This window comes from Quercus suber, unplaced genomic scaffold, assembly GCF_002906115.3.
Source record: "Quercus suber isolate HL8 unplaced genomic scaffold, Cork oak 2.0 scaffold_255, whole genome shotgun sequence".
In the NCBI taxonomy this organism is placed as follows: Eukaryota; Viridiplantae; Streptophyta; class Magnoliopsida; order Fagales; family Fagaceae; genus Quercus; species Quercus suber.
In genome coordinates this window covers 73926-91922 of record NW_027069711.1, presented here as the reverse complement: position 1 = coordinate 91922, position 17997 = coordinate 73926, and the positions used below count along the sequence as shown (strand labels likewise).

At 31.2% G+C, this 17997-nt stretch overlaps 1 protein-coding gene across 1 annotated transcript; it reads left to right on the top strand.

Annotated features, from left to right (window-relative positions):
* Nucleotides 1–7412: 7412 nt before the first annotated feature.
* Nucleotides 7413–14809, top strand: LOC112019719 (cyclic nucleotide-gated ion channel 1). The gene is given in 11 exon segments (XM_065781037.1): nt 7413–7678; nt 8166–8375; nt 8377–8761; nt 9488–9691; nt 9782–9818; nt 9821–10073; nt 10514–10542; nt 10545–10624; nt 13457–13693; nt 13786–14165; nt 14551–14809. Coding segments are annotated over 11 exon segments (2103 nt in total). The 5' UTR covers nt 7413–7649.
* Nucleotides 14810–17997: the final 3188 nt, after the last annotated feature.

Sequence of the window (17997 nt, the reverse complement as noted above, 5' to 3'; positions counted from 1 at the left end):
GAAGGACAATACCTTCTTTAATCTTGAAATATTCCTGGTATGTCTTGAGCCAAGTAGAAATTACTTAATTTTGCAATCTTACTTATTTTAAGATAATATCTAATACCATTCTCATCCTGCATAATCTTATTTAATTGAGTTATATTTTAGATCAAGTTACATTTTCAACAACAAATAAATTCATGTGTATGTATGATGCAGGACTATATGCACCATAATATGTTTGAACAATGCAATTTGTTTTGATGGCTTTAAAAAATAAAAATAAACAAATAAAATTTAGATACTGTAGGGATTGTTTTATATATCTTTCAGTTCAATTATAGGAACATGGTCATGTTTATATGTCCTACTAAAGTGCCTTATAAAATCTCACCTTGCCAAATCATGCTATTATTATTTGAAACTCTGTTCCCATCTATGGCGGTGGAGCTTATTCCTTACACTTGGCTTCTGCAAAATACCTTTCCCTTTATCCAACATTCTACTTCTTCACAAGGCTTGAAATAACTAAGTAAAGAATTTGTGAACATTCTTCAAGGTATGAGGTTAATAATTCAATAAAGCTATTAATTCTCTATGGTTTCTTTGTTCTTAAAAAAAAAAAATTTATTTCTTTACTTTTACCGTCCATGAATATGATGGGCTTATAGTGGATGGTCATAATATGAATTTTTTTGCCAATAAATCTGGGAAGCGAAACCCATGACTTTGATTCTTCAATTAGGTTTGTGGTTACCATTTATATAGATATTAGTTGTCCATACATGCTGTTTTCTAGGATTCCCTCCTTAGTTTATCTCAAAACTTGAAACGTTGACTTCCCTCCTTAGTTTATCTCAAAACTTGAAACGTTGATAACTTTTGCTTTAATAATTTAGGAAATGAGAGGAATTTGATGATAGAATCGTAGTGTCATTTGTTCGGTCATGAAAGATTATGTTTTTTGTGTTTGGCCTTCATTGAGTGTAAATAAAAAATCTATATCAAAGTATACAATTAACTGGAGCAATGAAAATTTATTCAAATAAAACTTAGGTAAGAAAGTTGAATTTTTGTAGAAGAGTTGAGTGATTGGTAGGTACATTGAATATTAAACAACCAAACAATATAGCTTTAGGGTGATTATGAAATACATGAATGGTTATTAAATCAATGCATGAAGAAAAGGAAAGTTGCATAGTGTGCTGCATTGTGATTCTTTTATTTATCTGTAAAATATTCATGTGGTTTGAAATGTTGTTTATGAGTTTTTCATGTAATTCTTTTATTTATCTAGGAAATTAATCTAGAAATCCACACAACAAAAGCAAATTTAACCGATATACTTGGCCTAAACTAAACATTACCAAGTCAAATTTAGGGATGCATATCCTTCGTGTTATCAAATATGCTTAGACCATATTCATGTGATTTGAAATGTTGTTTATGGGTTTTTCACTTGCATATACTTCTCCAAGAATTAATCTAGAGAGGATCCACACAACAAATTTGACCTATATATTTGGCCTAAACTGAACATGACCATGGCAAATTTAGGGATGTATATTCTTTGATTTAAATTTTTAAAGTAAATTCTAATTCTTCAAAGTACTATAGCTTAAGTAGACTGTTGTGTTGTGGCTAGAATTTTTGTATTTGGGATCTTAGTTGGCCTGTTTGGTTGATGAATAACTTTGGGAATTGTTTAGCTTATGAGAAATTTTTGGGTATTTTAGGAGTGAGGAAATTCAAAGAACTAAATTATTTTTAAATTCCATTAGTACCTTGCTTTATGCTAATTGTTGTGCTAATATAAAAACTAATTGGTTCTTGATTTTTGAATACCTATCTATAATACCGTGTACATGAACAATAATTGGGTTTTTAGTTTTAGATTTTGAATTATGCTATTTTTGCAACAACTTGATTTTCTTTTTAGAATTTTCTCTTCTTGAATATGTAGAATACTATGTACATGAGTTTTAGACAAAACTTAACAATACTATTTCTTTTGGATTTTGCTATTTCTTTCCTTTTTAAACACAATATGATATAGCTGATGTGTTCCAATGAAGGTAGAAGCAATTGCTATTTTTGGGGCATAGCAACTGATACAATCTAATAACATCTCATAACCATTTGAAATTCATAACTTGGAATGCTAATAGATATCTTCTCTGAGGCAAGAACAATTGGTAGAGTTTAGCAAGTTTTCCATCAACTTTGACCATGTCATGGCAATATAGGTGACTCATTTACTTACAATTCGTATACGCATTATTTTGAATTTTTATGGGAATTTAGAACCATGACAATTGAGTGATTTGTACATGGACATGTTTTGATAAATGTCTATAGTGGACATGGGTGGAATCAATGGCACATTACAATTTGACAATTTGGTTTTTGATGGAAATTGATTTAAGTGAGGGTCTATTAAATTTGATTATTTTGCTGAAGTAAGATTTGTTTAATATGTATTTTATTTATTTATCTTATTGTAAATAATTTTTTGTACATGATGATTCGAACCTATAAAACTTCACTTTGCTTTTTTTTTTTTTTTTTTTGGTGGTCTTATTCTTTTTTGTTGGCAACTAATTAGACATTACTTTTAGGAATTAAGGATTTAGTAACGGGTACGAAGGTTGCACATCAAAATTTAGAAGAATTAAAATATGATACAATCTCATCATGGGAAGAAAAATAAGAAATCTAATGTTGTGTTGGCATGTCCCTCCATTATTAGGTTACAAATATCATATCTAAAAAAAAAAAAAAAAAACCAAAATAATATAATGATATATTTGTAGAGATGGAGAGTTGGAAAATACCTTTAGAAATAGTTCAATTTTTTAGGAGTAAACTATCTTCAATAAATTTTAGAGAATAAACTATGGATTATATCATTTTACAAAATAATTATATATTCCCATGCATAGCATGGGTCTGCGACTAGTTATGATAATTCTTGATGTTGGTACTTAATATGATTTATCTTGGATTGAATTGTCAAAAAAAAAAAATATACACGTACTTTTGGGGTGTATTTCTCATGCTTTGAACCCTTTTGGATTTGGGGCGTGACTCTCTCTCTCTCTCTCTCTCTCTCTCTCTCTCTCTCTCTCTAAAATTTTGGTTTCAACGTTTAGCTTTGCATATTGGGTTTATGGTAAGTCAAAATCTATTAGTAACTTTTATTATTAAAACCTAATAATTTTAGTCACTTAATTCTACCTTTCATTAAAATAAAAAATAAATGTGATGTGCACACTATGATAATGATATTTCTAGTTATTGATGATGTAACAAACATTAAGTGTTCAAGCGATTAAATTCATTAGATTTCAATGATAAATACCAACAAAAGATTTGATTGGTCACAAACTTACAAATCTATCGTGTAAGGCCTCATTTTAATTATTAAACTATTAAGAATAAAGTTTGAAACACAACATTTTTACAACAAATTTTAAGTAGCAAATTATTAGTGATAGATAAAAAAATGATATTATATTATTAATGAGTCCACATAAGAACTAGTATTTTAGCAAAAAAAAAAAGTATTAATTTGTCAAATTGTCGTAAAAATATTGTAGATGTAATACTACTCTTAAATTAATTGACAACAAAGTTTAACTGTGATATCCAATACTATTACAAATATTATATAAAAAAAATACAAAAAAAAGGAGAATGATTCAAATATTTAATAGATGGGTTCGGTTAATGTATGCCTTTAGGACACATATTAATCATCTATTTTTGGAAACATTTTATGGGGAATTGAAAAAACTGTAAAAAAAGTTTGTAACTTTTTCTTTTTCTTTTTTCATAAAAAGTTTCTTAAAATGGTTTACTAATATATGTCCTAAGGACACACGTTAGTAGAACCCTTAATAAATTGGTTGGAATATTGTCAATTGAAATAAAGGCACCCGAGAGCATGGTTTTCAGACCCGAATCGTTCAAAAAATCAAAGGAGGGAGAGGTTTAAGGTTTTTAAGGTTGGACCAAGGTTCAATCGAGATCGAACTGTGGTGACATCAAAATTAATTTGATATTAGTTAAAATACAAATAAATATATTAAATGTGTAAAAATATGGAAATTTACCCTTAAAAAAATATAAAGTAATTAAAACAACTTTCAAATGAATTTTCATTATTTTTATAAAGTGGATAGAAAATAATAAATGTAAACAAGCTTTAAAAAATTGTGTTTATTAATCTTTCAAATAAAAAGCATTTTAATTTAAAATAAAATAATTTTTAACATAAATTTACAAATTTTATATTCATATTTATTGATGNAAAAAAAAAAAAAAAAAAAACCAAAATAATATAATGATATATTTGTAGAGATGGAGAGTTGGAAAATACCTTTAGAGATAGTTCAATTTTTTAGGAGTAAACTATCTTCAATAAATTTTAGAGAATAAACTATGGATTATATCATTTTACAAAATAATTATATATTCCCATGCATAGCATGGGTCTGCGACTAGTTATGATAATTCTTGATGTTGGTACTTAATATGATTTATCTTGGATTGAATTGTCAAAAAAAAAAAATATACACGTACTTTTGGGGTGTATTTCTCATGCTTTGAACCCTTTTGGATTTGGGGCGTGACTCTCTCTCTCTCTCTCTCTCTCTCTCTCTCTCTCTCTCTCTAAAATTTTGGTTTCAACGTTTAGCTTTGCATATTGGGTTTATGGTAAGTCAAAATCTATTAGTAACTTTTATTATTAAAACCTAATAATTTTAGTCACTTAATTCTACCTTTCATTAAAATAAAAAATAAATGTGATGTGCACACTATGATAATGATATTTCTAGTTATTGATGATGTAACAAACATTAAGTGTTCAAGCGATTAAATTCATTAGATTTCAATGATAAATACCAACAAAAGATTTGATTGGTCACAAACTTACAAATCTATTGTGTAAGGCCTCATTTTAATTATTAAACTATTAAGAATAAAGTTTGAAACACAACATTTTTACAACAAATTTTAAGTAGCAAATTATTAGTGATAGATAAAAAAATGATATTATATTATTAATGAGTCCACATAAGAACTAGTATTTTAGCAAAAAAAAAAAAGTATTAATTTGTCAAATTGTCGTAAAAATATTGTAGATGTAATACTACTCTTAAATTAATTGACAACAAAGTTTAACTGTGATATCCAATACTATTACAAATATTATATAAAAAAAATACAAAAAAAAGGAGAATGATTCAAATATTTAATAGATGGGTTCGGTTAATGTATGCCTTTAGGGCACATATTAATCATCTATTTTTGGAAACATTTTATGGGGAATTGAAAAAACTGTAAAAAAAGTTTGTAACTTTTTCTTTTTCTTTTTTCATAAAAAGTTTCTTAAAATGGTTTACTAATATATGTCCTAAGGACACACGTTAGTAGAACCCTTAATAAATTGGTTGGAATATTGTCAATTGAAATAAAGGCACCCGAGAGCATGGTTTTCAGACCCGAATCGTTCAAAAAATCAAAGGAGGGAGAGGTTTAAGGTTTTTAAGGTTGGACCAAGGTTCAATCGAGATCGAACTGTGGTGACATCAAAATTAATTTGATATTAGTTAAAATACAAATAAATATATTAAATGTGTAAAAATATGGAAATTTACCCTTAAAAAAATATAAAGTAATTAAAACAACTTTCAAATGAATTTTCATTATTTTTATAAAGTGGATAGAAAATAATAAATGTAAACAAGCTTTAAAAAATTGTGTTTATTAATCTTTCAAATAAAAAGCATTTTAATTTAAAATAAAATCATTTTTAACATAAATTTACAAATTTTATATTCATATTTATTGATGTAAAAGCATCATTCTTGAACAAAAATAAATTTAGAAAATACTATTAAGTAAATAGTGATAAAATTAAATGCAAACTATTAATCTTGTACCATTAAAATAAATAGAATATATAATTCATGTATGACTCAAGGAAGCCAACTAGTTTAGTGGTTACTGTGTTGGATAGAGGTCTTAAATGGGTGGGAGGTTGCTGGTTCTATACCTGATGGATGCATTTTTCACTATTTATTTCACGACCTGCTTTCACTTGCCAAAGAACCAAGTTGGGGCACGAGTCACGGGTAACCAGGTTGGACCGTCCAGTTTGGTCCAAATTTGACAACCTTGCCTGAGAGGTAAGCTGGGTTGGAGTTTGTTGGTTCTATGATGGATGCATTTTTCACTATTTATTTCATGACCCATTTTCACTTGCTAAAGAACTGGGTTGGGGCACGGGTCCCCGGTAACTGGGTCAGACCATTCGGTTCGGTCCATATTTGACAACCTTGCCCAAGAGGTAGGACGAGCGTACGATTGAAATAGAGGCTCACTATTATTCTTCCCCCAAAAATCCAAAGATAAAAATAAAAATAAATAAATAAATAAATAAAGAAGAAAAAAAATATAAAGGCACCATGTGATTAGGGGTGGAGGCAAAGGAGGCCGAGAGAGGGAAAGTGGCCCCCTGACCTCCCCCTGACATTTGCATCTTGTACCTTAACAAAAATTTTCTATCTCAACTTTGTCCCTAGCATAAATAAGGAGATTTCTCTACTTCTAAAATAGCAATCTAATGTCCAACATTCGGTAGTTCAAAGAAAACAAATTTCAATGGCCCCACTTAAGATTAAAGTCTAAAGTACTGTCCTTTTGACAACTCTCCAAACTATTAACATTAAATAATGTATTTATACAATTTTTTTTTTTTAACAAATTTCACAATTGTCATAACAATACTATACCGAGAACATTTAGATAGCAATGAATCTCTTTTTTTGTCAGCTGTAGCAGGGGACAGTGGCTACTGTTCATGAATAGTAGCTGCACTTTTTCTACTTTTCGTCACTTTTATCACATCAGTGGGTCCCGTGTACTGTTTACGGAACTCATAAACTTCACTTTTCAGCAATTTGCAATTTTTTAATTAAAAATGGGTTTCACGGTATTATTCACACATTTAAAAATTATTTTACTATAGTGTTTTCAGTTTTTAATTTTTAATTTTAATAAAATAAATTCTATCCAAACGAACCCATAAGATATACAATATTTCTTTCAATAAATTTTACTGAACAATCAATTTTCATTTAGGCCCACCTTGTACACTACTTTATTGTCTACTCGTTATATAATTTCCACTGTCAACTCTCCTCTTGGTGGGTTCTACGTGATCATTATTTTTTATTAAAAAAATGGCCTACTTGTATTCATATATAACACCAAAACACTACCCTCCACTCATTTTCTTATGGACTACTTATAGTCAATTTATAGTCCTCTCCTGACTGGAATGGGATTGGTTGTGGTACGTGGAAAGTGATTTAAGGCATGTTACACGTTTAAAGTTTTTACTCATTGACTGACTGCATAGATTGACGAGATGGTGCTCCAATGATTTATACAGGGCAGTCCCATAATTGTTAGTTAATATCATACTTGTTAGCTGCTACTCTTACAGTCTTTACTTATCTCTCGACTTTTACATTCTGGGTTTTCAATTGCATAGAAAAGAATTTCAGATTTGAACTCGTACTTCTTAAAAGGTAAATAAAGTGCGTCCAAATCACAGGTCTGTCTCTTCATGTTGGACATCTAATTTGGTGAAGGAAATGGATTCCAAGCGACTTAAATTTTCCAGGTTTGTTTGCTTAAGCCTAAATTTTAGCAGTCCCACCTTCTGTTGCTTTTATTTCGTGTACACAATTTTGTCAGCGTGTCTTTGTTGCTTTCTTTGAGTGTATGTGCGTGTGTCACAAATACTATCATGCAATAGTTTTTTTTAGTGGTTTTATTGGTATTTGAAAAGTCAGATTCTTTGAAACTATCATAAAATATCCTAATGGAGGAATCTAATTTGATACCATCATTGTAAGACATTCTAGTGTAGGAAGTAAAAAAAAAAAAAAAAAAACCAGAATTGGTAAATCGGTAGTGTTGCAAAAAGCTGAGTTACTGAATAATAGTCAGTTGTTCTCTGATATTCAGTTTTAGTGCAGAATTCCATAATTAGGGACCATTCAGATGTGTCAGTTTATGGAAGAAACTTATTAGTAGACTAAATTGCAATCAGTTATTTGATATTGTGCTACTTACACTCTCTTTATGCTACTTTAATCTATATACAGGTTTAAGGATCAGAGTTCAGAACCATCTTTGAGTTCTGGGCAGAATTATGACTTTGAACATGGACTATATCTAAGAAACTTTAGAACAACAGTTGGCAGAGTTTTGGAGAGACTTGGGGAAGGATTTGAGAGGGGTTCCGAGAGGATTAAAAGCTTCAAAAAACCAAAAAGCATTCCTTATGTAGGTGATCAGCCAAAAAAGAGGCAGTCCTCCTCCTAAGACAATTCTTGATCCTCAGGGTCAATTTCTTCAAACTTGGAACAAAGTATTTGTGCTCTCTTGTGTGATATCTGTGGCCTTGGACCCTTTGTTCTTTTACATCCCAATAATCCGTGAGAGCGAAATGGGCAAGAACGACGAATTCAAATGCCTTGGTACAGACGAAAGACTAGCTAAAATTGCTAGTTTTCTTCGATCACTCTTTGATGCCTTTTATGTAATTCATATAATCTTTCAGTTCCGTACTGGATTTATTGCCCCTTCTTCTCAAGTCTTTGGAAGGGGTGAGACGATTACTGATCCGGTGGCTATAGCAAAAAGATACTTATCCACATACTTCCTCATTGACATTCTGTCAATTCTTCCATTGCCACAGGTATGCAGGACATTCAATCAATTTGAAGCATCACGAAATCTTATTTAGTGCATTTTGATGTAGCTTTTTACTGCAACTTATTGGTTGAAAAATAGTTAAAAGGATAGTTACATACTTACACCTTAAAAAAAAAAAACAAGTGAGGCTTGCAAATAAACTATAAAGCAACAGGAGAAAGCTCACCAATAAGACACATGTCTATGTGTGTTCATAACAACATTCAGTTCTGTAGTCATAGGTTTAATAGTAATTGAATTGCTTTCCTAATTGTAACTTAGCAATTAGTGTATCAGTTCGTATGGCTTCCATTTTTGCTGCTGTTAAACCAGTTAAGGAAATAATGGAAACGAGTCTCTCAAGGGAAATTTACCATATGATGAGTACCACAAGTCTTAAGGTTATATATCAGAGGCCCAACCCAACATATATTTGACCATTATTTTTAATTTTAATTTTCTGATAATTTGATAGTTGAGAAAGAAGGGATTTGAATAGTGGACGTCTTCAATGGAAATACCAAGAAGTATTTGTTGAGCGCTTAGAAATATTTGACAATTATTAGTTCAAAATGGTACTTTACACACATGGACACATAATGCATCTATCAAATATATGTAGAAGTAAACAATGTCTTATGCTAAAATTGTGTTAAATTGCTTGATTTAACAGAATTGGGTGTGCAAGGGAAAGTCAGTTTTACAATTATGGATGTGTTCTGCTTTTCAGGTGGTATCTCTTGTTTTCATTGCCAAAAGCAAAAGCCGAGCTATGAAGCGAAGGTTGAAGTTCGCAATATTCTCACAATATGTGCCTAGAATTACTCGGCTCTATCCACTATACATGGAAGTAAAAAGAACCTCGGGGATACTGACTCAGACAGCATGGGCTGGAGCTGCTTATAATCTTTTCCTCTATATGCTAGCCAGTCACGTAAGTTGATTATGGTGGTGGATTTTAATTTCTTAACATTAATTACTTGCAAGATTTTATGATCACAAATAAATTTGACAAATTAAGCAGGTTGTTGGAGCTTTTTGGTACTTGTTTGCCATTGAACGAGTGGGACATGCTGGCAAAAGTACTGTAATAATTCTACCGCTTGTGAGCATAAATATCTTTACTGTGAAGAAAGTAAAAGCTTAACAAGTGTATTTGAGAATTGCCCTTATAAAAAACCTGATGAGATTGAAAATCTAATGGACTTCAACTTTGGAATGTTTACTGATGCTCTCAAGTCTGGAATGGTACTAGAGAAAACAAGATTTAGAGTGAAATTGTCTTACTGCTTTTGGTGGGGTTTTCGGAATCTTAGGTAAGTAAATATATATATATATATATAGAATTTAATTGTTATAATTAGCGAGGATAAAAGATTCGAACCCTAATAGTAGGCAGCTTTCCTGCCTATCTCTATATGTTCATTTTGATAAAAGAGACCACAACAATACCAATTGAATTACAAAATTCTTGGTAATATTTAGTTTTTTTTTTTTTTTTTTTTTTTTTTTTTTTTTCCCTTGAAAAGGTGTCTACTGCCTTAATTCAGTTGCATCGCTTCAAATATTATTTCATATGTCATCTGCATAGGATTTAATTCCCAAGAGTGAATATTTTCCTATTAAAATTTGGTTACTTAATTAAGTTCCTATATATAAATCAAGGCTTGTCAACTTATAGCAAGATCTAACACATTGTGAGTTACAGCGTAGGAGGTAAAGGCATTTTATATTGAATCATTTTGATTTTCCTCAGCTCTGCTGGCCAAAACCTTGCGACAAGCACTTTTATTGGGAGATAGTATTTGCCGTCGGAATATCCACCTTTGGGTTGGTTTTATTCTCATTACTTATTGGCAATATGCAGGTAACTCTCATATTCTTATCAGTCTGACTTTTTGTTATTTCTTTTTTGATACAACATAGAAATTTTAATTTCATGCCAGCGTAAAAAAAATAAATAATAAATAAATATATATATATATATTTATATAATTGAATCATAGCATTTATTGTTAGTATACTCCTGTTGAGTTACATCAGCAACCACATTATCCACTTATTTCCAACTATTTTTTTTTTTTTTTTACTCTTCTCCTTATTAATTTTGTATCTTGTTGTTACGCTTCCTCCAACCTTTTCCTAACCTTTTTACCTTTTCATTTCTCCAATACTCTCAACCTTAATATTACTCTTCTTTTATCACTTCATCTTCCTTTTATTTTTGACTCTTTTTATCCCTATCCTATTACTATAAATTTGTTATTCTCTCTCTCCCATTCTACACATATTTCCCACACAAAAAAGGTTATTAGTCTCTCTCTCACTTTTTTGTGGATATTTTATTTTTTGTATCTCTACTTTAGGTTGATAAATTTATGTATGCTTTAGAACTCTATTTTGAGTTATGCAATTTGATTTTTTGTTTTTAAGTTATAATTTTTTTTTTCTTTGATTGTTAAATGTTATCTTACCACATACAAAGATAGTGTATAAAAATATAATGTTATTCTATTATATAGCATAACTTGGATAATTTGGTGTTTGAGTCATGACTATATCTTTAATTTTGACTCTTCTCTTCTCATCTTATTCTCTCTCTCTCTCTCTCTCTCTCTCTCTCTCTCTCTCTCTCTCTCAAAATGTGATTATTCTCTCTCTCTTTCTCTTGCTTATTATTTATTCTTTCTTGCAATCTACTTTAGGTTGATGAAAATTCAATTATTAATCATTGTATTTTTATATAGCACTATTTTGGGTAAATACAATTTGGTGGTGTGTTTTTGAGTTTTCTATCACAAGTCTCCTCCTCCCTCTTATAGCTTTGGTTTGATTTTTGTTTAACATAATATTTAGTTATTTTGGAAGTGAGAATTTGAATTTATACCAAAATACAATTTTGGCTATATATTTGAATGTGCCTATCAATTGTTTGAGTAAAATAAAGTGTTTTTTTTTTACAAGCTTTTATTATCATGATAATCTCTTTTATGAGAATGTGAAATTTAAATAATATATTTGAAACTTAAACAATTTAGTTGTACATAAAAATAATAATAAAGGAAAATATAATGCACCATAACATAACATAAAAAAAATGTGGACCACCTAAAAATGAATAATATATTCAATAAAAAAATCAAAATAATAAAATGATGATGATATAGTATAGTATTTTAAGCAACTGTCGGATATTCAAAAACAAGAGCCTGTTTGGTATAGTATTTTATGCAACACTTTTCAATTTTTAAACATTACATGTATTTTTACACACTTTTTCACTTACACGTATTTCCAAAAAATACAGATAACGTTACTAGAATAACATTGCCAAACGGTCCCCAAGTCTTTCTATTCTCCAGTAGTTCAAGTCTTCCATTATGAAAGAGCAAATTTAGGGGCTTTGGCCCGAGTTATTATGCCTTGAGCCTGCTTGGTCTCGGTTAGGATCTCTTTGAAATCCCCCTCTCCTTTGCTTGGTATTGGACTTCTTCGACTCCTGCTATTTGGGCATGGACTGTGTTGTAGACCTGTAATGAATGGCATGGACTGTGTTTTTACACCACCCCCCCCCCCCCAAACAAAAAACACGCATGCACGCACACACACAGAGTCAGTATTAATTGCTAATACTCTAATTTGTTGTCATAGAGTTGTGAAAGTCATCTTTACCATTGCTATCTCCTCCTTCCTTTTAGCAAAAGCCATATACCCTTGATATCCTAGAAAGCACCGACGCGGCTCCAAGGTCGCCGCACCGGAGTCTAATGCGGCGTTCGACGTCCGACACGCCGACTCTCCCCCCCCCTTTTTTTTTATTCGCGCAGATTCGGCCAGATTCACGCTAATTTGGGCCAAAACGGGCCAATTCCAGTAGAAACAGGAACTAATATGGCCGAAACAACCACCGAAACATGCCGATACGACTAATTCTGGCCAAAACAGCCATCGAAATAGGCTGATGTGGCCGATTCCGGCTAAAGCAGCCACCAAAATGGGCAACGGCTGCCATTCTTCTGCTTCATATGGCCTTGTGAGAGGAAAAAAAAAGGGAGAGAGAGGGAAGGAAGAAGAAGATGAGAAGACACCCAAAAAAAAAAAAGGATGGAAGAAGAATAAAGGTATGTAACAAAAGAATATAAATTAAGGATGTGGAAAAGTCAATTATTTAATGTGGGTGGGCTTGGGAATTGGAAAGTAAAGGAACTTTCTTGAAATGTGGTTTTTTGTTTACAATTACCAAAAATATTGATTTTATTAAAAACAAATCATAAATAATTATTTTTTAATAATAAATTCTACCATTTATTTGAATTTTTTTAATATAAAAATATTAAATTCATTATATAAAAATATTTTTAATAATTTTTTAATCGCCAAGTCCGGCCGCACCCACACTCACCTTTTTCAAAAATTGCCGAGTCCCGCACCCGAGTCTCAAAACGCACCCATGCTTCATAGTTGATATCTAGAAAACATGCATATTTATTCATCCAATATATACGCATAATTATTGTATTAGTTTCTCTGTGGTGTATTTATTCTTAAAGATCTGCTGTTCTATTTTAGCTTCAATAGAAACATGATGTTGGTCAGTTCTCACTTATTCTATCCGGTCTTATGACTTATGAGTAGAAACCTTTCCACAAACAGTCCTAAGATTTGATTAACTAAAAGTGCTATATTATGAATGTTATAGAGATATCTGCAGTCCACAACAATGAGAGTAGAAGAAATGAGAGTGAAAAGGACTGATGCGGAACAGTGGATGTCCCACCGCATGCTCCCTGAGGAATTAAGAGCACGAGTTAGACGATACCAACAGTATAAATGGCAACTAACTAGAGGTGTCGAAGAAGAGAATCTACTTCAAAGCCTTCCTAAGGACCTCAAAAGGGACATAACACGCCATCTTTGCTTAAATCTTCTCAAGAGTGTGAGAATTTTTCTGATTTCCTTTTTTTTTTCCATACGTCTTTTTGTCCTACTTCTAGCTATTGTGTTCATCAAGTAAATTTTATCTTTTAGGTGCCGATGTTTGAAAAAATGGATAGTCAACTGTTTGATGCACTTTGTGATCGTCTCAAACCAGTGCTTCACACAGAGAAGAGCTGCATTATTCTTGAGGGGGATCCAGTGGATGAGATGCTTTTTATCATGCGAGGAACCCTGACCACTATGACTGAGAAAACAGGTAATGCTGGTGATCTGAAGGCCGGTGACTTCTGTGGAGAAGAGCTATTTGCGTGGGCTTTGAATCCCCGCTCCTCTACCAGTCTTCCCATTTCAACAAGAACAGTAATAGCTCAAACAGAGGTTGAAGCCTTTGCTCTAAGGGCTGCTGATTTGAAGTTTGTGGCCTCTCAGTTTCGGCGTCTTCATAGCAAGCAGTTCCAGCATATTTTCAGGCAAGTCTTTAAGCTAAGCTTATCGACATTTTGGATGATTATTGTCAGCATTCTCCAAACAAAGTGAGGCTATACAAACAAAAAAAAAATTCAGAAATTGTATAAAAAGATGTGGTCATCAATTCTTCATTTAATTTTACATTGAAATACCACGGTTATCCCATCAAAATCTACAATGCCCCTGTCGCATTGGATTTCTGAACAAAAAAAAAAAAAAAAAAAATATATATATATATGATAGCTTTTCCTTGGTCTGTGATAGTCTTTCATGGTTAGAATTGCATATTCATAGTGACTTTGAAGAAAGATTACATTAGAACTCTGATTACCTTTATTTTTCCAAGTGGAATGATCCCCATGTGTAATTGTGATTGATGACTTTCAGGTTCTACTCCTTACAATGGAAGACGTGGGCATCCCGTCGCATCCAAGCAGTTTGGCGCAGGTACTATGAGAGAAAGCTTTATAAGTCTTTGCATGAAGCAGAAGACACAATGCAAGATGCTGTGATAGATGAAGCAGGGACCTCAAAGGTTGAACACNTTTACCCCCTTTCGGATAATACTAGTAAATTATCCAGTGCGATGCATGGATATTGTTGTAAAACAGATATTGTTGTAATGTTTTATGTAAAATGGTTTTGAAAAATGTTATACATGTATTATAGCATAATTGTTATAGAGCTTTATTAGTAATAAGTTTATCATAAAAAATAGCAATTATAAATTATACATATATCCAATATAATTATTTGATTGAAGTAATGAGGAAAAAAAAAAAAAAAAAAAACTTAGGAGGAATACTGTAGAACAAAAGATGATATAGAATGTCTTTTTTTTTTCACCTTAATTTTTAAACAAAATACATGTATCAAACACTATAGTCAATCACATCATTTACAAAACTCACAAATATACAACGTCCGACCTTAACGTCAAAATTGTAATTACAGTTGTCACTCAATATAAAATGCAAACTCTCCTTCCTGGTTGTAGCCAACTCACAGGGTTAAGATTAGATGAGACAACAATATGTTAGAGTTAGATAAGTATCGTCGAAAGATTGAAGGTAAATGACATCAATTTTGGTCTGTATATATTTGACATGGGTGACATAAAGGGCTATAGGTAGGTATATTATAAAACGGTAGAAGTGAAAGAAATGAAAATAGTGAATTAAAATGCATGAGTTTTGTATGTATGTGTGAGAGATGAAAATCTTGAAACATTGAATAAAATTATACAAATAATATTATTTATAATTAGAAAAGTCTTGAAATGTGGAACCAAATAAAACAAAAAGTTAATATTTAATTTGTTTTATCTCTGATGTAACAATTAAGAATATTTCAATTCTCTTTATATAGAATGCATCATTGGTAGAACCTCATTCTTTCCCACACGAGCTATTTACTTGTACATAGATATTGATTTTGAAGAGATGGGTTCACCTTGGTGGCGATGGTTACTCCACAAATATAAGTGCTTATGGAGTGTGGGGGGTAAGGGTTGGGGTTCAGTTTCCAGGAGAGAGTTTCACACACATTATACATTAGATAAGACTAGATAGAATTTCTATCTTGTAAAAAAAAAAAAAAAAAAAAAAAGAGAGATAGGTTTAGCTTAATAGCCCCCTATGCATAGCTGGATTTCAATAGTTAAAATTTATTCGACTCATATGAGGCGTGTATATACATATATATATATATATGTATATGTATATATAAATTTAAAATAATAATAATAATAAATTATAAATTCTAAAAATAAAATCAACTAAAATTAAATTGTAAAAACAATTTTAAATAAAGATGAAGGAAATATAGATAAATAAAATTTGGGAAAGCCCTTCTATTGAATCCTTCAATTCTCTTTGATTTTGAAGTCAATGTGAGTGTTTGGTGAGTGTTTCTAAATAACAATTTTCAGTTTTTAAACAACATTTTATGTATTTCTACACACTTTTTCACCTATACGTATTTTCACAAAAATTTTTAAATAACAATTTTTAGTTTTTAAACACATATACCAAACAAGAATCACTCAATGTGAAACATACATAGCATTTATTTGATTTTTAAGCGCTGTATTTCTTACATTAAAATATATATTATATGAAATTAGAGGATTTAATGGGAATGGATCTTATCCCCTCAAATTTCACCTAACTAAAATAAATTTTTCAAAAACAAAATAACTAAGCAAAATTTTATGTCACATTCCTCCACTTTCCCACCAATCAAACAGCTCAAATTTATCAATAAAAAATTATAAATATTTTAAAAATTATTGCCCTTTAATGACCTGACAAAGGATTCCCCTCTAACAAACTCTGCCAGTGCACTCACTCCCACGCCCACCATTAAATACAAAATTCTATTCTCTTGATTCATTTCTATAGGCAGAGAGAAAATCCTCTCTAGCCTCTTTCATTTCTCTCCCTCTACAAAGCCCATGCTGATTGGGCCGACTTCATGGTCCTCACCACCGGTAGGTCCACTTGGCACGTCAAGAACATCGCTCAAGCCCTTATCTACAAGGCAGGTTCGTCCTCTCCACTCGCATATTTTTTTAATTGTTAAAACCTTAATTTTCTGTTTAGTTGCCGAGAAAAACAAAATATGGTTTTTAAATTTCAGTTAAAGGAAAGTACTTCATTTCTCTTAATACATTGAATTTCTTTTGTGTTTGATTAATTAAAGATTGAATTCCTTATCCTCTGTTTGGTTGCAATAAGGGATATCATCTATATACCAAAATTTGCAATAGCAATTTAGCTGGTATTGTAGGCAGTGAGATGGAATAATCTTTTTTTCTCAAAAAAAAAAAAAAAAAGAAAAGAAAAGAAAAAAGAAGAAATAATCTTTGTGGTTATTGCTATTCTACTATAGCAATTTAGCCTACTATTGTAGGCTATCAAAAGATATAATTTGCATGCAGCTTAAGTGGGTATTATTTTTTTAAACTAGGAATTTATGGGATATGGTTTATGAATTATGGATTTTAACTAAATTTCTTAGATTAAATGATGATGTGGGATTAAGAGTTTGTATCATAGGCACTCGTTAAACAATAATTTAATATTTAAATCATATAATATGACATTAACTCTCATTGATGAATTTCATCAATTTAACTAATAAATGTTTAAATTATTTTTTTTGTGATTAATAACATGTCAATTTGTAAGCCAATATTATAATTTGTAAAATTCTTAATACTCACTCAGTCAACTAACCCATTAGCCTTTCATTATGAGTTTTTATTTATTTTTTATTTTCATTCTTTTTTTCACCTCCATACATTTTGCTTTGAAGTCTTGTCACTCTACTTCTTGATTGACTACTTATGGCCTGTTTGGATGTTTAAAAAAGGAGGGGGAGTAGAGTAGAGGGAGGGAGAGTAATCTAATTACCTTGTTTGGAAGTTTTTTAAGGAAGGAGGGGGAGGGGTTTCAACTCCCTCTAGCCCCCCATTTTTAATTCCTCCAAATTGGAGAGATTTGGAAGGAGAGTAGAGTACATAAACTATTAACCAAGTAAATTACCTAATTTACCCTTATTATATTAACAAAATTACACAAGGGGAAGGGCTAATTACTCCCTTCCCCCTTACTAATTTTAAAAACATCCAAACAAGGTGGAGGGGAATCATTTTCCTCTACTCTCCTCCCCACTACTCCCCTCTACTCTCCTCCCTCTCTAAACTTCCAAACAAGCCATTAGTTTCTACTTTCACACGAGTGTACCAAAACAGAAAAGAAACTTAAGACACAGACACGCATTGAGAGAAAGAGAGAGAAATAAATGAACAAGATAGAAACAGAGGCCGGC